At 33.9% G+C, this 21844-nt stretch overlaps 2 protein-coding genes across 5 annotated transcripts; one reads left to right on the top strand and one right to left on the bottom strand.

Moving 5' to 3' along the window:
- The first annotated feature begins 6553 nt into the window (after window positions 1-6553).
- On the top strand, window positions 6554-13392 carry LOC133698959 (SH3 domain-containing protein 3-like). Of its 3 annotated transcripts, none has more exons than XM_062122081.1 (10): window positions 6554-6825; window positions 8443-8565; window positions 9792-9857; window positions 10034-10183; window positions 10688-10789; window positions 10931-11128; window positions 11205-11282; window positions 11364-11468; window positions 12257-12331; window positions 13052-13392. In XM_062122081.1, the coding sequence occupies exons 1-10, from the start codon at window positions 6766-6768 to the stop codon at window positions 13157-13159; spliced, it is 1065 nt and encodes a 354-aa protein (XP_061978065.1). In that variant the 5' UTR covers window positions 6554-6765; the 3' UTR covers window positions 13160-13392. The 3 variants fall into 3 exon arrangements, with proteins under 3 accessions (XP_061978065.1, XP_061978058.1, XP_061978072.1); XM_062122074.1 differs by having other exon boundaries at window positions 6555-6825; window positions 9792-9861; window positions 10038-10183; XM_062122088.1 differs by having other exon boundaries at window positions 6556-6825; window positions 9792-9861; window positions 10038-10183; window positions 11220-11282.
- An 872-nt stretch (window positions 13393-14264) lies between these two features.
- On the bottom strand, window positions 14265-21116 carry LOC133698932 (ABC transporter B family member 9). 2 transcript variants are annotated; one of them, XM_062122055.1, is made up of 13 exons: window positions 20978-21116; window positions 20492-20801; window positions 19560-19614; window positions 18981-19156; window positions 18526-18747; window positions 18204-18442; window positions 17576-18101; window positions 17117-17390; window positions 16386-17043; window positions 16044-16272; window positions 15691-15957; window positions 15332-15595; window positions 14265-15162 (listed from the first exon to the last, which is right to left on the bottom strand). In XM_062122055.1, the coding sequence occupies exons 2-13, from the start codon at window positions 20747-20749 to the stop codon at window positions 14518-14520; spliced, it is 3813 nt and encodes a 1270-aa protein (XP_061978039.1). In that variant the 5' UTR covers window positions 20750-20801; window positions 20978-21116; the 3' UTR covers window positions 14265-14517. The 2 variants fall into 2 exon arrangements, with proteins under 2 accessions (XP_061978039.1, XP_061978032.1); XM_062122048.1 differs by having other exon boundaries at window positions 20492-20808; window positions 20978-21053.
- Window positions 21117-21844: the final 728 nt, after the last annotated feature.

Genomic DNA, 21844 nt, shown 5'->3' with positions numbered 1-21844 from the left:
CAAAATATATGATATATATTCATAGCTATAATTTTTTTTTATTTTATATATATACAATTTTCCTGAAATTTCGGCAGAGTTTCCTATATATTCTTTAGATACCAAGTTATCGACTCAATCATTTCTCAACCTGTAACATCAATCACAATATTCGTCCTATTATTTGAACTTAAAAAAAACTCAAGCATATTTCAATATTTCAAATCTATTTTCTATAGAATACTATAATAAAACTAATAAATTCTTAACATGCATCGTCTTTTTTTTTTAGTATTTGTACTCAAATATATACACAACCAACCATAATTCAACTTAATAATAATAATAACATTATAAATTACATCATACATAAGATAATAAGTTAAACATTACATTTTTAGATATTGAAGTATATTACAACAAAATATTAGTTCTTCCAATTACATTAATCACATAACAAAATTATTTATCCAAGTATCTACTTTTCAGATCAAGGGTGCGATGTACCTAAAAACATTATCGCATAAAACATGATTAAAACAATTGCATATTTCAATAAGTAATTGATTCAGGACTAATTATTCATATACATTAAAGTGACTTTCCCATTAATTTGTAAATTAATTTTATTAACATGGCCATGCAATCAGGCAGAAATTTCAGAAATCAGGAAATGATCTTCAAGGCTTGTCCATTCAACAAAATATTATTTTCAGTAATTGCCCATTAACCAAGGCATTATTTCCAATAACCAGGAAATAATTTTTCAAGACTTGCCCATTCACCAGGGCATTATTTCCAGTAACTGTCCATTCACCAGGGCATTATTTCCAGTAACCAGGAAATAATTTTTCAAGACTTGCCCATTCACCAGGGCATTATTTCCAGTAACTGCCCATTCATCAGGGCATTATTTCCAGTAACCAGGAAATAATTTTTCAATGCTTGCCCATTCACCAGGGCATTATTTCCAGTAACTAGCACTAAAATTTACAATATATAAAAATTCATTCTAAAATAATAATAAAAAATTTAAACTAATTAATTACTCCAAGGTGTCAAACACCTACCTGGTGTCTGTGCGCGTGAAGATGTCCCTTGTTGCTGATTAGGTCCTGCGGCCTCCTCTATACCAATAAAAATTACTTTGTCATTGTTCATTCATTCGAACCGGTAAAAATTCTAATACCCTTTACATATTCTTTGATTAAATCCAACACCCTTAATTAAGTTTAATTGACTTTTAATTCAAGGAGGACAAAACCCTCCTTTATGAAACATTTACTTTTTTTTTTTTCATAAAAGTCCCTATACAATTTAATCTATCAACATCAATTGTCTTCAATTTGGTAAGATTCCTCAATAATATTATTTAAACTTCATTCTCTAATTTTTCTTCTCTATTTAGCCAAAAACAACCTAGGGAAGGAAGTGAAGATTTTTATTTTTTCTTTGAAAAATTCTTACTTCATTCATATAACAACACTTATAAACCTTCATCTTCCCATATTTTCCAAACAATTGTATTTAACCTCAATTCCCCCAAATTATTCCTCTTTTGGCCAAATATTCAATTAAAATAAGGAAAAATAATTTTTGTTTCTTTTACTTAAAATTAAACACTTACCCAATCATAATACATGCTTTCTAACATGGTTCAAACATAATTTGCATCATTCCTATAAATTATAACATAAATCCACAATTTCACATAATCATAATTTTGCATAATCCTTCATCAAACATAAAATTAAAGGAATTAATCATTTGGAGCATGTTATTTACCTCACTTTGATAAAGATTTAAGAAAAGAATGCAAGAAAAATCAAGTTTTCTTCTTCTCCCTCTTCAAACCCTAGCTTGAAATCCTTCATTCAATGCATTCATCACCTTAAAATCAACCCCCTCTTTATGTTTAATTAAGTTACTCACTCTAATTACTCACTTTAATTAGTGAAATCAATGAGCATTTAAGTAGAAAAATCACACAATTCTTCCCCCTCTCTTTCTTTGAAGCTCACGGCTAAAAGAGAAAAAAATGGAGCATTTATAGTCTAACTTTTACTTATTTACACATTAGCCCTCATTTCTTCTCATTTCTATTTTTGCCACTCAACTCTTCTTTTTACTTAATTCTCACCTTAACATCTTATATTTTATTCTATTGAATCCAATTACAATACTTGGAATCCTTTTATTTAATCTATTCGGTACTTTATTTATTTTACTCAGATTATAATTTAGCGGGTTTTCACAAACATGTATTTTAATATCAAGTCAACATCTTATAGTATAAGTTTACAACTCCGATATTAAATAAAATTATTGAAAAAACATGTGAAAGACCCACAAATAATTTTAAATTGATCCTTGGAATGTTTTAGAATTTTTATGGAATTTATTTAGGGTCTATTTAGAAAAAAAAATCATTTTTATTCAAAACAAAATTGTCAAAACATTCTTAAAGGTGTGTTTGCCAAATATGTCTTAAACCTGAATTTTTTTTATTAAAATAGTGGCAAACCAAAAAAAGCATCAGTCATTGACCCGACCAGGTTGACCTGGATTTTTTGGTTCGGCCATAAACCAAACAAAAAATCCTAGTTTGACCAGAAAATCAACCCAAAACAAAACCGAAGCAAAAAAAAAGATTAAAAACCAAAAAAACATAAAAACTAATTATTCTTGAGCAAAACAAATTAAACATAAAAAATAAAATTGAAGAACACGAAGAACATTTACAACAAACCCAACCATATGACTCTCAAATCAGACCAAACATGGACAAACCAAGGATATAAACATGTTGAAAATCAAGCAATGATTAATAATCTAGCATTCATTCACTTTAATTATCACTCAAAATTCATGATTTTATCAAAATGAGTTTTGGTTCAAAACTAAAACCCTAGGATTAAAAAAAACATGTTATTAATACAAACGAACCCTAGATTATTAACTAATCAAGTATAAATGAAGGTTCTATGCAAGTAAATTGACCAAAATTGGTCTAAATCCAGGGGTGAAGGTAATGTTCTTCTTAAAAATATAAAGAACATTGCCTAGAAACTCAGTAAAAACCCAGCCATTGCCTAGCACTACCAAGCCCTGAAAATAGCCATTTTAGACCTCTAAACATACTGCTCTTAATCCTCACAACCCACATTTTTAATGTCAAGTATAAATGAATTAAAAGAACTAACAAAAAACAATCAAATCATCACAAACATGTATTAACTTCCAATTTCATAACTGTAGCCCCAATGACAACCAACAAAAACATTAAAATTTGATTCAAAACTAACTCTTTGAACATTTGGAACCCAAATCATGCTTAGAAACCAAGAACATACACTAACAAAATAGAAAAGGCATCAAACACCCATCACCACCTTTTGACAGAATCCAAAACTACCATATTTTATCAAAATTAGTTACAAACATATTATCTTGACTCTCAGTAACATCAAAACTAACTCCAAACAAGATTCAAACAATAAAAACAACAATTTTATATATTAATCAAAACAAAATTAGAAAACATCATAACACTAAAATAAGCTAAAAAAACATCAAAAGAGTTAAGAAAGAATAATTGGGTAGGCCATGTGAACTTTACTCTTGAGTTTTTACATGGTTATACATTCTCCAAGTTTGCTGACTATAGGTTGCTATTTTTTCTTCTCTTTTCCTTCCTTCTTTCCCTTTCACTCTTCGTTTTTCTAAAGTTTGTTAGACCTTTTATGTTAGGCTTTTAAACCTTCACAATAAGATTTATCAATATAGTATTTCCTCATGTCTTCCCTTTTTTTTTATTCATTTTCTCTTTCTTTGCAACTCTGATTTGTAGGGGTATTTATAAGGTTTTTCAAGGGTTTTTTTTAGATTCCCTAAAAAATTGATCAAAGATTAGCTTTTTTATCAAAGTGGAAGGGTTATATACAAAAGCTATCAGTTGGAAGCTTTTGTAATAGGTTGGTTTTGCAATGATGGTTTTGGTTTTAGGGGTACTTGATTGTTTTGCTAGACTTTAAGGGCAATGAGTTATTTCTGGCATTTTGATCTTAAGAGAGAGATTTTAAAGCCATTGATAAGAATCCAATGAGAAGCTTTAAGTGTGAACACAAAAAAGGTGGTTTTTTGAAAAATAGATGTCACAATCACGGTTGAATAGGTTGATCACTCTCGAGGTTTCGCTGGAGCAACTCTAATATAAACGTCATTGGGAACCGCCTAAAGTTGGTGGAAGAGGTATAAACATTTTGTTTGGATCTAACCTTGCTCAATTTAGAGGTCAATAGCTTCACATTCATTCATTCAAAGGCGCAAACTAAATCAATCCAGAATTTGAAAATGCAAGGAAAGCTGATCAGAGACAAGATGTTGGAGACTTCTATGGAAGTATTGGGCATGTAAACATCCAATTTCATGGGCATGAGTTTGTAGAGGGGGTGTTTCTCAGTTGAATGGTGATGGTTATAACACTTGAGGTGGTCGAAGATGTCACATTCATTCACTTGAACATGCTTACTCGATTATCCAAAATTGCCAAGGAAAGTGATGAACAATGGGTGAACAACACGTCGTCTAGGTTAAACCCTATAAATTAGGGTTTTTTTAATTTAGGATTTGACCAATTTCAATTTGGTCCCTTCTTTTCCAATTCCTTTTAATTGCATGCAATTTCACCCCTATCAAATTCAAATATCAGCTTAGAGTTCAATGCCTTTTATAGACGAGTCATTGGTTTTTAATTTGTTCAATTTCATCCTTATTTGACCACCAAAAATTTCAATTCCTTTTAATTTGGCCCTTGATTTGACCAATATCTACCCCTAAAATTACGGGTCACTTACATGTTGGTCATTGGTCTTAAGAATCTGCAATTAAGTCCTGAACTAACCTTTAATTGTTTTCACAATTAAGCCTTTTATTTGACTAGTTAAACCTTCTAAAGTCTAATTTCAATCCCCAAACTTCAATTAATAACCAAATTGACTCTAAAAATTGATTTTCCTTGCAAACAAGTTTTTAATAAAATTAATTAAGTCTTTCAAAATTATCATTAAGTCCTTAACCATCCAAATTTGTATTTCTTTACCATAAATAAAAATACTTTCACCAATGGGCCTTTTTGTGAATTAGGTTGTCAATTTTTCTAATCTTATACATTTTGGTCCTCCAACTTTTTTCACTTGTCATCTTGGTCACCTACCACCAACTTAGGCAATCTTCAAGGCTTTCTTCTTGTTTTTTTTTATTTTCTTTTTTGTTTTTTTTTCAAAAGTGGATAACAACAGTGTTAGTGGAGTTAATCTATCTAGCATAAAGAAAAATGATAAAAGAAAGGCTATGGTCCGATTTCGGCCAATAAACAATTCTAGTCCTAATGCCTTTAAAGCCAACTCTTAAATTTGATGTTTTTTTTTATGTAGAGAAAAGGTTATGAATTTTACACTTGTCTTGAAAGAAGGATGAGCTTAGATGAGATGAAATATAAAGTAGATGGAATGCTAAAAACCATTTATGATGATGAATTGATATAAGAAAATGAAGAAAAAAAAATCTATGCCTTTCTAATTTTAAGAATCTTTGGTGATTCAAAAGGAATTTTATAACCTAAAAGGAGAAGGAAGATTAGAAGAAAAAAGAATTTTTCAAACATGTGTTTGTTGTGGTGGTAAGGTATGTGATTTATTTATTAATAGAGGTAACATGGTGAATGTTATTTTAAAGGATGCAATAGAGAAGTTGAAGTTGCCCACGTGATACATAAAACTCTAAAGGATCTTAGCTATTATATATAGATTTGTTGCAATTGGATAAGTGAGATATGTATATTGACTAGATAGACAAGTTTAAGCCAGAGAAGAAGTCTAGACGCATCAAACAATTTTTCTAACAAAATATATATAATTTTTTATTCTACTGTTGGATTGTGATCAAACGAATTGAAGGGTTGCTAGGTAAATATTGGTAATATAAATGTTTAAGTCTACATGTTGGTCTAGCTTTACTTATCCGATATGTATGAAGAGTAATTCAATCAACAAAATAACTATAAAAAATAGTTTTTATAGTCATCACTTAAGTAATATGCTTAGTCAATTAATCAACTTTAAAATGTTCTAAAAATCAACTTAAAGAAATGAGCATCATTGAATTTGATCAAGAAGTATTGAGAATAGAATTTTATACTGAAAAACCACGGGTTATTAATGGTGCTATTTTAGTGTGTGTTTAATAATATAGTGTATAATATTTTTTAATTGAAAATATATTAAAATAATATTTTTTTATAATTTTATTTTTATTTTTAATATCAATAGTTTAAAATTATAAAAAATATTTTAATAAAATATGAATTTGAAACAACAAAAGATACCACGAAACCTTTTTTTTTTTTTTTTTTTTTTTTTTTTTTTATGCTTGAGTACATTTATGCAAGTATGATCAAGTATTCAAAGGTTTCTTGAATTTTAATTCATGAGGAATAGTTAATTAGTTGTCAGTAAAGTACAAGGACTAAATTATAATTAATTAAAAAAAAAACAATGACAAGTGAAAAACAAAAACAATAGAGGGGAAGAAGGGGGTCAAAAATAAAATTCTAGAGATGAATTGAGAGGAAGTACAGAAGCATCTTCCAGCTAGAGGCAGTGAGAAAGAGAGAGTGATAGGGATTCTTAGCTCTCTCAGATCTGAAGTTTTTGTAATTGAATCGAAATCCAAAGAAAAAGCCATTCTCTGTTTTGACTTTTGCTATCGGTATCCAAAGACTACAAAATGGATGCATTGAGGAAACAGGCCAGCAAGTTGAGGGAACAAGTAGCCAAGCAACAACAAGTAAATAATGATTCTGTCTATCTATCAAACTTGCCCTTTTTTTTTTTCACTCTTTTATCTTCTCAATTCTGGTCTTTAACATCTTAGTCTCTGATTGTTTGTTTACTGAAAAAAATGTGCAAAGGTAAAGGATTGAAACATTTGTTGGATTTGTTTTGTTTTTTTTATCATCTGGGTTTTAGTAAACGTTTAAATTAAGTGGATTTAGCTTAAATTGTTAAGTGGGTGCATGCTTGTTAATGGGATTTAAGCGTGTTGCTTTTGTGCAATATCTGGTTTTTATCGAGTAAACTGTGGAGTTCAGTTATTTGCAAACAACTTGAGCACGCATAATGATGTGGATGAGGGGAGTTAATATCCATCAAAACTTTGTGATTAGAGAAAATGATTGAAGTTAGCAGTGTCAAATTTATGACTAAGGCAAATCCTTTTGTTGTTGTCAAATTTAAGCCCGCCCGTATAGTGAACTAAGTTTAAGGTTTCAAATGTGTGTTGCCATTAATAGCAGCCTTTTAAACAGGAAGCAAATGTAGTTAGAAAGTTTTTGTGCTACATGTGTCCAAATATGTGCGCCAGTTCATCTTTGTGCATTTGAGCAGTTAGATTTTTTAAACCACTCAAATGATTTGTATATAGGAAAAAACACTAATTTTACTGGATCACACCTGCTTATGGGTTTTATTTAGAGTGAATTAGAATTGCCACAGACATTTCATTCTTAGCAGTAGCATGCTGCATGGTGCAAATAGAAAGGTTTAAGATGCGGAAGACCTGGTTTTCTTTTGAAGTTCTCACTAGAATGATTTGGACCATTTTAAACTTCTATTTAAGAATGTTTTTCTTCACTTACTACCAGCTTCTTTTATAACCTTCATGCTGGCTTTTTTTTTTTGGATTAATAAATCAAGGATAGTATTCAAAAGAAAGGAATCTATGAGTACGTCTTTGAGATTAAGCCATTGTTCAACAACAGAAAAAGAAGAGATAAACCTCATTATATAAGAGAGCTACAGTATCCTTGAATATCAGTTCGGTAAACGCCTGAAAAGCCCCCTAAGTGTTGCACCATAAAATAGAAAGTAACACTAACCTATAATACAAAAATTGTCTCAAGGTTAAATATCCATGAAGATTCTAGCATTCCCCTATATCCAAAATACTAAATATCTGGAAAGACAGAACATATCTATAATATCTTGCAATCCACTCCCAAAAACCCACAGAGGATAGACCATCCATGATTCCCCGCCAAAGGGAAACATTTTGAGTCAAACTTCATTACCTTTGTCATTCTTTTAATCTTGCCTTGCTCATGGTTCTTATGCATGAGGTGTGTCCACAGAATTTTTTTTTCTCAATTTATATATATTGCTTAATACACTCTGATCAGCCATAATCTGAAGCTGTTTGGGTTTCACATTCAGCATACAAATTTAGAAATCATGATAAATATACATTCTTGAACATTCAACATTTATAAGCTTCATTTATTGTCTTCTAATGTTCTGTGTTAGATTGTGTTCATTGTATTGAGGAACCTCAGACCAATCAACTTTGACTGTCTTCATGTTTTCTTTAGAAAAATTGCTTATTAACACCTACTAATGTTTTTTTTAGGCTGTCATAAAGCAGTTCAGTGGCACAGGTTATGAAAGCTCAGATGTAATGGTAATTGATGAAGTCGAGATGCACAGGCATCAGCAGCTAGAGAAGCTGTACAGGTCGACACGTTCAGGGAAGGTGGGTTCATTTTGCTGCCTTGAGATGAAAATTAATACTAAACTAGTTCACATACTCCAATAATGTGCTATACCCTTTTAAGAGAAGTAATTATTTTGTTAATGAAATTATGTTTAGGGAAGTGCTTATCCTTTGATGAATTTGTGTGAGAAAGGGTTTGTGGATGATGAAAGGTTGATCCCACATTTCAGTAGATGCCATGCTAAATGAATTTCTTCATATGACAGCAAGGAATTCGACACTAACATTCTTTTTAAACATCTTTTTCTGACTCAACTGGGAATCTGATGGTTATCATGCTAGACAAGAACTGCCTTTATGTTACAATCAAATTCCTGGTTAAGTGTACAAAATCTGGTTATCTATTTCTTTTTCTATGTGCATTGCAAATGTCAATAACCTCAAATCTTCTTAATAGCTTTCAAATGTCTTGTACCTGAGTACCTGTAAAAGAAAGTCTTGTACCAGAGTCCATTTCCACTACTCTATATTATTTGTAGATACGTTGTGTGCACGTGTGACTTTGCTTGCTGTTAAGCTGCTTGAGTATGGTTTGAAGTCTCATATATGTGGTAATTGAGCTCTTGGCGAGGGGAAATTAGTATGATATATGAAATGGAGGCTGGCTGCAAGTTTTGGTGAACTTGAAACACAATTTGCGTGATCGTTTGAGTCCTTTTTTGTTGGTCGTGCCTTCTTGAAATGACATGTGTGTAATGCTTGGTCAGTAATTTCTTTTTATTGTCGACTTTTGCAAAAATTGATGCTGACTGTTTGATTCTTTTTTTTGTTGGTCATGCCTTCTTGAAATGACATGCTGGCAATGCTTGCTCAGTAATTTCTTTTCATTTTTCAGCTTTTGCAAAACTTGATGATTGGTGACACAATTCATCTATGTTAAATTCAGTATGTCTTATCTCACTTTATTAAATAATGAGCGAGGTTTGAGAGGGACAGCATAACTATTAAAATAAAGGCACTGCATCAATATTCTGGTTGTAGTTTCAAGAAAACAATATTGCAAAGAAAGGGGCTTTGGTTTATATTTACACAGCTACTTTATATAGAACTTTATTTTTTCATGTTGTCCTTAGTTCACTAGCTTTGGGAGAGTTCTCATGACTCTGATAGGCATCAAATAGGCTTTAATCACTATTTTCTTATTCTTGCAAATTTCTTATATTTAAATTGCTATTTTCTTATGTGTATGATGCCTTTTGTTTCAGGATTTTCAGAAGGATGTTGTTAAAGCAGCGGAAGCCTTCACCGCCATAGGGTACCGACATATTGAGGCAGGTGAAAAAACAATTAATACTCCATCCAACCACATTCTATTGATATTGGGGAATGTAAAAGTGGATTGAATGAACTTGATGTTGGGTTCCTATATACATATATATTTTTAAATGTTATAGTGACATGTAGATGCTTTCATACTTTCTTTTATATAACACAAACTTTGTGGTAGTTAGGAACCAAGTTGTCAGAGGATTGCTGCAGATATGGAACTGAGAATATCAATGAGAACATGTTAGCTAAGGCTGCAGCTATATATGGTGATGCTCGTAAACATGTGGAACAGGAGCAGGATGACTTGAATCGCCTGTTATCTTCACAGGTTGACTTTTTACCCTGTACAGATGGAAATAATTTATGTATATTTTATGATGGAAACTTAGGCTCATTTAATTTATTGTTTCATAGTAACTATCCTTAGTACATTTCGGAACTCCCAAATTTGTTTTATTAAGTTGTAGTTTTACGGGTTAGTATTTCTGCTTGTGTTGGTTGAGGCAAAATGAGAACTATGTGCTTTTACCTTGCTGAAAGTACTGCATCCTGGATATCATGCAGAGGATTATATTTGTGGACTTTTTGTGAGTCAGAGTAGTTTTCTTTTGCAGGTGAATTTCAAGCTTTTCCACATTGTGACAAGAAAAGCAAATAATTACAATTGAAAAGCTTTTGATATAAATAACCAATTTTGATGATAACCACAAAATAAGATTTGAGCTGTTGAATTATCAGAGGCCAATTATTGCTGCAACTATTCATGAATTGACCTACAGATGAATTATTGCTTCTTCTTCTTCTTCTTCTTCTTCTTCTTTCATCTTTCCAGGTTTTGGAACCCTTGAGAGCAATGATTAATGGCGGTCCTTTAGAAGATGCCCGCCATCTTGCTCAACGATATAGCCGGATGAGACAGGAAGCAGAGACCCAGGTAATTAGAAAGCTGCTCATCTGCTGCATTAGTGTTACGTAATATTGTATGATCATCATGCTTCGCTTCTTGTTCCATACTTTTGATATTTGCTATAATCTCATCATTCGTGATTTCATATTGACCATTAAAAGCAAACAGGCAGTTGAGGTTTCCAGAAGACAAGCACGAGTACGGGAATCTCCAATTCCTGAAAATGTTTCAAAGCTGCATGCAGCAGAAGCCAAGATGCAAGAAATAAAGGCTAACATGGCAGTTCTTGGTAAAGAAGCTGCAGCTGCATTAGCTGCTGTTGAAGCACAACAGCACAGATTGACTTTCCAACGGCTTGTTGCCATGGTATGTTTGATTTTTCAGTATAGAATTTTCTACTTTGAAGCCTAAACAATTCATGGAGTTTCATATTTATGATTAGCATACATTATTGAAGGTTGAAGGAGAAAAAAATTATCATCTTAGAATTGCTGCTATTCTTAGTGAGGTCGAAGCTGAGGTCAGTTCAATCTCCATTTTTTTCATGAAGAAATTTCTGTCGATCTGAGCAATGCAACTTACAGTCTGAAACTTGTGTCAGATGGTCTCGGAGAAACAGCAAAAAGAGTCTGCTCCTCCAGTGATTCTGCCTCCTGTTATTCCATCAGAAAATGGCTTGGAGAAAAGCACATACTTTTTGGCTGAAGTAAGTATTCTACATTAGACACTGAAACTTTAGAGGTTGGGTTTGCAAGTCTCTTCAGAAAGAATATGTTATTTTACATTATTCTGATATTTGCATGCTATGCTTTACATAAGTTTCAAGATTATGCTGATGCCCCTATCGAGTACATTGAAGGGGCTTGTTGATGACTTGTTAGAGTTCTTGTAAACAGTTCACCTTTATAAATATTTCCATAAAGAATTTATCAAGAGACAGATGGTGTGATTGAATTGTATATCATGTTGATTTCTGTCATGTGGATGAATGGCTCCTGTTGGCAAATGCTGCTAGCCAGGTCATTCCGATTATTATTTCCCATGCGCGGGGGTAATTCTTCAAATCCTCCCAGATACCTCTCCAAATGTGTGCATAAATATTGAGACTTCATTTTAAGGGATACTTGCCATTTGCAGACCTGACTTTTTGCTGTTGACTCCTGTTGGCAAACCATACAAGGCCAATCCTGCCTTTTATGTACAGGAGCTCAATAAAAAAAGACTGTGGGAACAAGACCTCAATCCCTTTATCCTGCATGGAGCTTGTCTTGTCAGAGGAGAGAGATTATCTTCTAAAATAAAATAAAAGGGAGATTAATCGTTGAAAACATGGAATTTCATGGATGGTTCCAGCTGAAAATTTGCATCATTTACTTTAATCTTTATGCAAAGCAGGCGTTACAATTAATCTAGTTCCTGTTGCATGCTTTCTTTATCAAATATATTGTGTTTTAGATAGAGCTTAAGTTGTAAAATTTTGGTTACATCTTGCAGGCAACACATCCTTTTTTCGCAGAGACAGAGAAGGAGCTGAGCTTGGCTGTGGGTGACTACATTGTTGTGAGAAAGGTTATCTGGATTTTCCTTGTTACTTTGTTACCTTTGCAATTGCATTTGGAAGCATCCTCATAACAGATAGATCATCCATGTGCATTTAGAAGTTCTTAACCGCTCTTCTGCATGGAGCATAGAAAAGGAGCTGGCATGTTTCTCTATTTGATTTTCAGGGACACAAACCTTACCGTACCTGTAGTTCCACAACTTGCATGTTGCATCTAATCTCTGAAATACTCATAACATTCTCTCACTCAAGGGAGATACTCATCCAAGCACCAACCTTTTTGTCTAGCAGTATCCAGAATCAATTGAGTTCTTCTTAAGAGTATCAGGAAACCTTTATGAACATTTTTCATGGAATAAACGTGTTGGATCCATATCGAATGCAACTTCCAAGGCTTGAGTGTTTGCTTACCTTTTTGGACCTCTTACAAATAGTTTCTTTTTTCTTCTGCTTTGGCAAAACATCTTCCAACAGGTGCAAAAGATCCCATTGTCGGCGTCAATGGAAAATTCTCGTTAGAAACTTTTAAAAAAATGATTTTAAGATTTGTCTGACATCAAGAGACGCATGTCTGCATTATTCTATTTTACCTTACTGTACAATCAATCATATCAAGGAACTCGTCTCCCCTTGTGAAACCGGCCTTTATATTTTGTTTGTAATTAAATTAGGATAAGATAAATACTTGATCGCATTTTCTGCACCTTTAATTTGCTTGTACATTATAGGTAAGTCCAACTGGGTGGTCAGAAGGAGAATGTAGAGGTAAAGCTGGGTGGTTCCCATCAGCATACGTGGAGAAGCGCCAGAGGATTCCCACCAGTTCGTCTGCTTAAGTTTTCTAAGGCTTACCGTTTTAGTGTTTGTTCAACTTGTTCCTCCAAATTCTAGAATTGCTGCTAGGCGTCAATGAGTGAATGCCAAAGGGGGAAAGAAGAAGAAAGAAAAAGTTGGTGCTCCTTTTCTTTCTTTCTTTCTGATTTTTTCAATTCCTGTGTGTTATCATGGCAACGCACTTTGATTGTATATTCTTTCATTGAATCTTGAAAAAACGAAGGTATTTGATGAAGAGGTAAGCTATTCTTTTTATAGAAGAGCTCATCAATCTATCTCAACCAATACCGGGTAAAAAATCATTAATAGATGGTAGAAGATAATTTAATTAATAGAGGTAAGCTATTCTTTTTATAGAAGAGCTCATCAATCTATCTCAACCAATACCGGGTAAAAAATCATTAATAGATTGCACTACACTTCTAGTATTCATATACAACTGTTCATTCACTTTGCATTTTTTCTTTCTGATTTTTCCTTTTTTGATCCTTAAGGTTTTTAGTTTTTCATTCAGTGATATTACTTTATTTCTTTTCAATTACATCTTTTACAGCTATATTTTCATGGTTTTATAAATTAAAATATGCTTTATTTTTTCTTCTCACGTTTTTTTTTATGTGTTATTAAATGTTTTGATATTAAATTGAATTTGGTGGAAGATAATTTAGCTTTCTTTTAAAAATGAAATTGAGAGATTGACATGAATAAAGAAACAAGGCTCCTTTGTACAAATGATTTTCAAAAGTTCTACATGATCCCTCAAGTTTCGGTATTTTTCTTTTCTATACTTGTACTTTTAGATTATTATACTTTTGTTCTCAACTTTATTTTTGTTATATTTCATTTTCTAAACAAGGCACCTCCCGTCGCTAGAGTTTACCGCCCAGATATGTTAAGTATCATTTTCTGAATTTAAAAAGCAGGCAGACAAAAGCATGCTGGCTTTGTATAAAAAAAAATAAAATCATGCTACTCATAAAAACCAGCTAAAAAATTCTTGTTTACCGCCCAGACAAAAGCATGCTGGCTTTGTATAAAAAGAATTGCAAGTTCTAGACATAAGCTATCTGAATCACATGAAATCACCAGCTAAAAAATTCTTGCAACTTTGAAGATTCAAATTATTTTTGTAAATCCGAGACGAAGAAGATTGACAGCTTTCTATCGAGAAAAGGATACAATTTAATGTATCATTGAGTTTCATTCAGCCCAGTGCTAGCTCTCATATCCATAAAACTAATACTATATATATATATATATATATATATATGAGTGTTTCAAAATCTTTAATAGCAACTCCCTCCGGCAGCAGCAGCAGCAGCAGAAGAAGAAGAGGAAGAAGAAATTTTTCCATTTGTCCTCAAGTTGCACTCATATGAAGGGCGACCAAGGATGCATAAGCCCCGTCAGTGATCTTCATGAGCACATCATGCTTTCCCTTCTCGGCAATCGCACCATTCTTCACTACAGCAATGACATCAGCACCTTTAATTGTGGCAAGGCGATGAGCAACGACAACGGTTGTTCTGTTCACCATAACTCTATCTAATGCTTCTTGTACTATACGCTCTGACTCTGCATCCAGCGCACTCGTTGCCTCGTCGAGTAAGAGAATTTTCGGATTCTTTAGGATTGCCCTGGCGATGGCTATTCTCTGCTTCTGTCCGCCCGACAGTTGAATCCCTCGTTCACCTACTTTGGTGTCATAGCCTTGTGGTAGTGTGCTAATGAAGTTGTGCGCATTTGATGCTCTTGTAGCTTCGATTATCTCTTCCTCGGCAATCTCTCCATGCTTTCCATAAGCTATATTTGCGCGGATAGTTTCATTGAACAGTATTGGTTCTTGGCTGACCAAACCCATTTGTTGTCTCAACCAGTTTAGTTTGAACTTCTTGATTTCCACACTGTCCAAATATACGTGACCGGAATCAGGATCATAAAACCTCTCTATGAGGCTGATAACTGTTGACTTCCCGCTACCACTCTCCCCAACTAGAGCAACAGTCTGCAGATAGAATTTCAAGGTGAGTAAATGAGTACTTGGAAGAGCTTGCAGAAGAACAATATTGAGCTAGTCATGCGCCTCGTTTTCTCTTTGGTTTATAATGAAGCAGGTGCTCGCATTTATAGCAACTCTTAAAAGGAAGTTTCAAGATTACAGTAATGATGAATACCTTTCCAGAGGGAATACTAAGGGACATGTCTCTGAAGATTTGAACATGTGGTCTCATCGGGTATTTAAAGCTAACATGTTCAATCTCAATATCACCATTAACATGTGGTAGAGTGAGCCCTTCATCTCTACTTGAGTCGATTTTAGGCTTTCTATCAAGAATTGCAAATATTGAAGCTGCTGAATCTTTGGCCTTGGCAGTGTCTGGAGCCAGGCCACTAGATTGGGAAACCCCCAGTGCTCCAATAGTCAACGCAAAGAAAACCTGCAGAAAATGAGCTCAGAACGTGATAAAATCAACTTTGAATCACATGAAAATAATGTAGTAATAATTATAAAAAATAAATAAAGTCTCTGTACCCTGAAAACATCTCCAAATGTTGTTTTCCCATTTTGGACAAAGATAGCTCCAATATAGAAACAAAATGCATTGGTGCAATAGAGTATAAAGAATGATAAGCCATAACCAATGCCACTAACAAACCCAAGCCGAACACCTTGCTTCGTGGGACCTTCACATTTCTTTTGATACAACTCCATTACCTTCTTCTCGGCACAAAAAGAAGCAACAGTTCTAATGCTGCCAACCGCATCATTAGCCACTTGACTAGCTTGTTCATACATCATCTGCAAAAAAAAGAAAGAAAAAAATCATCACTAGTGTACCTAACAGATATTCCTTGAGAGAATAATAGCCACTGAATAACACTAACCTTTGAATCTGCACTGAACCCCTTCATAAACTTTGCTTGCATGTACCCTTGGATAAATAGCAAGGGAGATATAGCAATGATTATCAAGGTCAACATCCAGTTGGCTGAAAATGCTATAACCAAAGCTGACAAGATTGTTGATATATTTTGGACAATTAAGGACAGGGAATCACCAACAAGCCTCCTAACTGTAGAAGCATCCGTTGACAACCTTGCACCAATTGCACCACTGAAAAAGGCGAAAGCATTCATATAGACGAGTAATAATATCGTTTCTTAATTTCTTTATAAATTTCTAAAGCTGTAACATGAATTTGGAGTATAAGAATGTCCTCAACACACCTTGAATTTGTAGGGTCATCAAACCAGCTAATCTCTTGGTGCACTACTTTTTCAAATGTTTTGGAACGAATTCGTTCAATCAACTTACCACCAGCAATTCCAAAGAGGTAATATTGCAGTGGAAGGGCTGCAAAGGTAATAAAACCCAATCCCAAATACAGCACTGCCCAGAACTTGGAATCTTTTCGAATCTCCTTGGGAGGTTCATAAAACATGTTAATGGCTTTTGATAGTAGAAGGCCAAACACCGGGAAAATCACACCGTGTATAACTGCAGCAACGGTGCCGAGAAATAAAACAGGAAGCTCGGGCTTGTTGAGGTAGGCAAGTCGTTTAATAGAAACTTCTTTAGGCTTTACATTTCTTTCATTGTTCTGTTCGAATTCATCATCATGAACACTGGTAGGACCAGGCATGCCAAAGCCAACAGTGTTGAGTGTGAAGGAGCGCCGACTTCCTGATGAACCTCTACTTATGGATCCCTGAACAGAATGTTTCTGGCTCCTAGGACTGGAAATGGACCTGTCTCTGTCCAAACTAGATCTCGACATATCTGCATCAATGTCCTGAGATTCTTCAGAATCCATAGCTCCTCCTTGGAGGCGAATTAACTGGGAGTAAGCCCCCTCCGGATCTTTTGTCAGCTCCTCATGACTTCCTTTAATATTGTTTGAAATTAGATTGGTGAACAATATAGAAATTTATAGATGAAGCAGCAAGTCTAGCAATACCTTTCTCTACAATTTTTCCCAAATGAACCACAGCAATCATGTCCGCATTCCTGATAGTTGTCAAACGATGTGCAACAACCAAAGTTGTTCGGTTGCACATGATTTTCACCAACGCATCTTGGACAATGCGTTCAGACTCCGCATCAAGTGCACTTGTTGCTTCATCAAGAAGAAGAATCTTTGGATTCTTCAATATGGCCCTTGCAATTGCAATTCTTTGCTTTTGGCCACCAGACAACTGAGTACCATGCTCACCAACCATGGTGTCAAGTCCCTGCGAAACACAAATGAACCCATCCTACTTACTTGTTTGAAGCATAAAGATAGAACAATATAAATAGAAAATGAACTTGGTTGCTTATGATGGGAATTATAGTGGTCAATATCATTGTAAACATTGCTCTTACGACTAAAAACAAATACTAGAGATCATGCATTCCTTAAAAGAAAGTGGTTTACCTCAGGCATTTTGTCAATGAATTTTGCAGCATTGGCTAGTTGGATTGCTGTTCTAATCTCCTGATCAGTTGCATTTTCTTTCCCATAAGCTATATTTTCCTTTATGCTGGTTGCAAATAAAATAGGTTCCTGGCTAACCAGTCCAATCTTCTCCCTTATCCAGCTAAGCTTCAGCTTCTTTAAGTCAACACCATCGATAAGTACTTCACCTGAATCAGGATCATAAAATCTCTCAACAAGGCTAATAACAGTTGACTTTCCACTTCCACTTTGCCCAACCAAAGCTGTAGTTGTGCCACTTGGAACTTGCAGTGAAAATCCAGAGAAGATTTGAACCTCAGGCCTAGCTGGGTATCTGAAATACACATCTCTGAGTTCAATTTCTCCATCCAGATCTTCCACTACCATCCCACTAGTGTCGTAGGGATCGATTTTTGGCTTCCGTTCAATGGTCTCAAACATCTTATATGCCGCAGCTTGCCCTGATGCAAAAGCATTCAAACATGGAGAAGTCTGACCCAATGACCTAGACCAAGGGACCACAAAACACTTGAGGGTGTGGATTCTAACAGATTATATTACTAGATAACATATCAGGGGTAATATCAATTTTGAAACAAGTACTTACATTCCTCCAGTCATAATTGATATAATTACAGTCATAACTTGTCCACCGTTATAACCTTTCTCGACGATCAATTTGGATCCATACCATATGGCAAGTGCATAAGTGCCAAATACAATGAACAACATGGTACCGAGACCCAAGCCTGAGGCCAACCCTTGTTGGGCGGCAGAGTTATACGCAATTTTCAGCTTACTGTTATATTTTTCAATTGCATGCTTCTCCCCCGTGAAAGATGCAACCTTGTAGAAGCACAAAATGGATAATTTAGGAAGCGATTCATGGAAATATATGATATAATAAGTTACGGATATGTATGTCTTACTGTTCGTATGGCTCCAACTGTTTGCTCTACAATGTTTCCAGCCTCTGCATAAGCAACCTGTCCACGGCTTGACATTTTTGTCATGATCAAAGCCATGACTCCACCAGCAATTACAAGAGGAGGAATACTGGAAAGCAGAACTAATGCAAGAAGCCAGCCTTTTATGAAGCCAATCGCAAAGCCACCGAAAAATGTTGCTAGTAGTTGTATAAACTTCCCGACCTGGCATGATGTATTTCTTAAGTACCAGCAGCAGCATATTCGAGCTCAAACAAAAAACATTCATGTTTGATAGGAGAGTGGATGAATGAGAGATAAAAACAATAATAATAATAAATAAATAAATAAATCTTGAAAACCAGACATACAGCCTTCAGACACGTAGATGTAGAAAGCTCGATTTATCATGGTTATAGTTCCTTGTGCTCTACTACATAGAAGGAGAAAAGCACTACCTTTTCACCCATGGCATCTTGAATGAGAATAGTGTCACCAGACATTCTTCCAATGACTTCACCAGTGGATGTTTCAGAGTCGAAGAAGCCAATGTCCTGTCTCAATATTGTTTTCAAGTAGAGACTTCGAATGCGGGTAGACTGTCTTTCTCCAGTAACCATCCAACTGGACACCTCTGCAACACAGCAAGAGAATAGCTAAAACTTAATTACCATGCCACATCTGAACTTACTGAAATTTCACCTGATCATATGCAATGCATGAAAAACCACACATTAAAGAAGGCCAACAACAATTACAAGCACAATCAAGTAGCAGTTCAGAGTCGAGGGATTCTTCTTATAGTAAGCTTTCAAATATGTAGAAACCATAAAAAAGAAAAAATCCTCATTCCATCGTCAAAACACCAACCCCATTCTTCTTAGATGATTGTATCGTAGTTTTACCTTGGATCACTTGTTGAGCAGGCCTAATTAAGTGCAAGGATGATTTACACAATTCTCAAGCAAAAACTAAGATTGGATAATGCTGCTATGTTTTAACAGAAGAGAATTAAGCCAAGGTAAATCAATCCTTACGTAAAAGAGAAGCGATGCCCGATCCAATAGCCAAGTACACAAAATTTAGTGCTACCTGAAAGTGGAATTCAAACGAAGGTAAGTTTGTCTTCCTGCAAAAAGGAACTAAATTTCCAACAAAAATTATTCAGCAGTTGAAATGTAACAGCATTGATTAATGCTGAACTCTTGTTCTCTCATAAGGGACAGTATAATGTATTATATAATTTATAAAAAAAAATGCTTCGAGTAGCATTATATACATACATACATATATATACTCAACTCCTGCTTAGTTAGAGTTGCTAAGTGTAAACACAATCAATGCATGGATATATAGCAAAGCTAATAAAGTTGAATTAGGATGGACCTGCACTTATCTGTATAGCCTCCAAAAACTGGAATTTTGATTTTTTAGCTACATTAAATCCATGGAGACCGCTCTGGTTATTAAGTTATAGGTGGTTCCACAATCCATGACAGCATTGATGCAATGCTATTTCCAATTAAGAGGGAGAAACCGAAATCAAGACAACATTACAGAATTTGGAAAGATTCTGTAATGGGTACTGGGTAAAATGTCAATGCACCTCTTCTCATTAGCTCTGATACGCTTAATTTCATATACATTTATTACTTCTTGAATCTACTTTTAATCAAAGAAAGATTAATGGGGAACTTAAACGCTAAGCAAACATCCTTTTCCCACCAAATTATCATCTACAAAAACAGCAAAAGAAAAGGAAAATAACAAGTGCAAAATAAGATCGTCAAATGTCATTAATTCATCAGAATAAAAATAAAACTAGAACAAATATTGAAAGAAATAAAAGAAAGGAAGATTGATAAAACAACCTCTTTTTTAATAATTCAATAAATCAAGATCCAAAAAATAGGATTGATAAGGAGAGAAAAAGAAGAGCATTAATTGAAAGAATCTATAATGAAATTACCTTGGAAACTTCCTTAACAACGTTTGAACGATCACTGGAGCCGAAGGAGTTTATAAGCTGGCCAAAAATGAGTGTCATCAGAGGCTGAGCAAGGCCATTACCAATGGCACTTAACGTGCCAACGATCATCAAAACCACGTCAAGCCTATCTGCAAACGTGAACAGCTTGTGGAATGCAACCTTCTGATCTTCTCCATTCGTGGTTTTCTGGCCATCAGCAATACTGTTTGTTGATGCACCTTCTGTATCTTCCCTCATGGCCTCCTTTATTTTTTCAAAGAATCAATCACCCCTCCCGGTTTGATCGATCCTGGGCTCTAACAAAAACACATTACCAAAAAGAAAAAAAAAAAAAAAAAAACATACCAAGCTATGTGAACAGCTGACCACATAAATATATGTCTAAATTCTTGGTGGCATCAAGAAAGTTTATTTTTTTTGTAATTTACTTTCAAAAGATTAATAAACATAGAACAACATACGTACCAGAGAGAAGAAAAGGAGTGATGGAGAGATTAGAGGAGAGGAGTTGGCTTAAGAAATCAGGAATGGCTGATAAAAGAAAGCGTTATGGAGATGTATAAATAGAATGCAAAAACTGTAGCAGCATGCCAAACAAGTTTTGTGTTTGTTGTACAGCCTGTTTAAGCCTTCTCGATTAAATTCAATTAAAAAATCTTCTATATTTAAAATGATTTTGAGGGTTGATAATTAATTGAATATTTTAATATCTGAAAATAGTATGAAAATAAATCACAAAATACCTATATACCCTTTTATATATTTATTTTTATATATATTTCGTGAGCATTTAAGAATTATCACGTGTAGAAATCATAGTATTTGATTTTATGTATTTCCCGGACATTAAAAAATAAAATGAAATTAAAATCAAGCACAGAAATCTTTACGCAACTGATAACTAAAAGATAGGGAGAGAAATCCGACTTCTAGAACATATGTTTTAGTAAAAGTCCATCTCGTCCTCAACAAGACCGAAAAAGACAATCTTTGACTTTCTATTTTAACACGTATACAAAATACCCCTGCTCTTTTCTCGGGTGTTTGACTGTTGTTCACCTGAGTTTTGTAAAATTTTATTATTATTTTTGTTTTTAAATTGTTTTTATATATTAATATTAAAAATAAATTTTAAAAAATAAAAAATAAAATATTATTTTAATATATTTTTAAATAAAAAAATATTTTGAAAAACAAGTTACTTTTTGAAGAGATAAGAAATGAAGCCTCACAATTCCTTTATAAAAAGTGTTAATACAGATGGTGTGATTAGCTGGGTCACGAAAAAGGGGTATCTTTGAACATACGTTTTTTTATTCAATCTATTTTTTA

The sequence above is a fragment of the Populus nigra genome, chromosome 1 (genome assembly GCF_951802175.1).
Source record: "Populus nigra chromosome 1, ddPopNigr1.1, whole genome shotgun sequence".
Classification (NCBI taxonomy): domain Eukaryota; kingdom Viridiplantae; phylum Streptophyta; class Magnoliopsida; order Malpighiales; family Salicaceae; genus Populus; species Populus nigra.
The sequence above is the reverse complement of the archived record's forward strand: the minus strand, read 5'-3'. Positions and strand labels throughout refer to the sequence as shown.

Bases quoted from the DNA above. Each gene is read 5' to 3' on its own strand.
- LOC133698959 (XM_062122081.1), top strand. From the start codon at position 6,766: ATGGATGCATTGAGGAAACAGGCCAGCAAGTTGAGGGAACAAGTAGCC. The intron at 10,790-10,930 runs GTAATTAGAAAG...AAAAGCAAACAG, and splicing joins GACAGGAAGCAGAGACCCAG to GCAGTTGAGGTTTCCAGAAG. The intron at 11,283-11,363 runs GTCAGTTCAATC...AACTTGTGTCAG, and splicing joins TTAGTGAGGTCGAAGCTGAG to ATGGTCTCGGAGAAACAGCA.
- LOC133698932 (XM_062122055.1), bottom strand. From the start codon at position 20,749: ATGAGGGAAGATACAGAAGGTGCATCAACAAACAGTATTGCTGATGGC. The intron at 19,615-20,491 runs GTAATTTCATTA...TTCCACTTTCAG, and splicing joins TTGTTAAGGAAGTTTCCAAG to GTAGCACTAAATTTTGTGTA. The intron at 17,391-17,575 runs GTAAACCACTTT...TGTGTTTCGCAG, and splicing joins TCATTGACAAAATGCCTGAG to GGACTTGACACCATGGTTGG.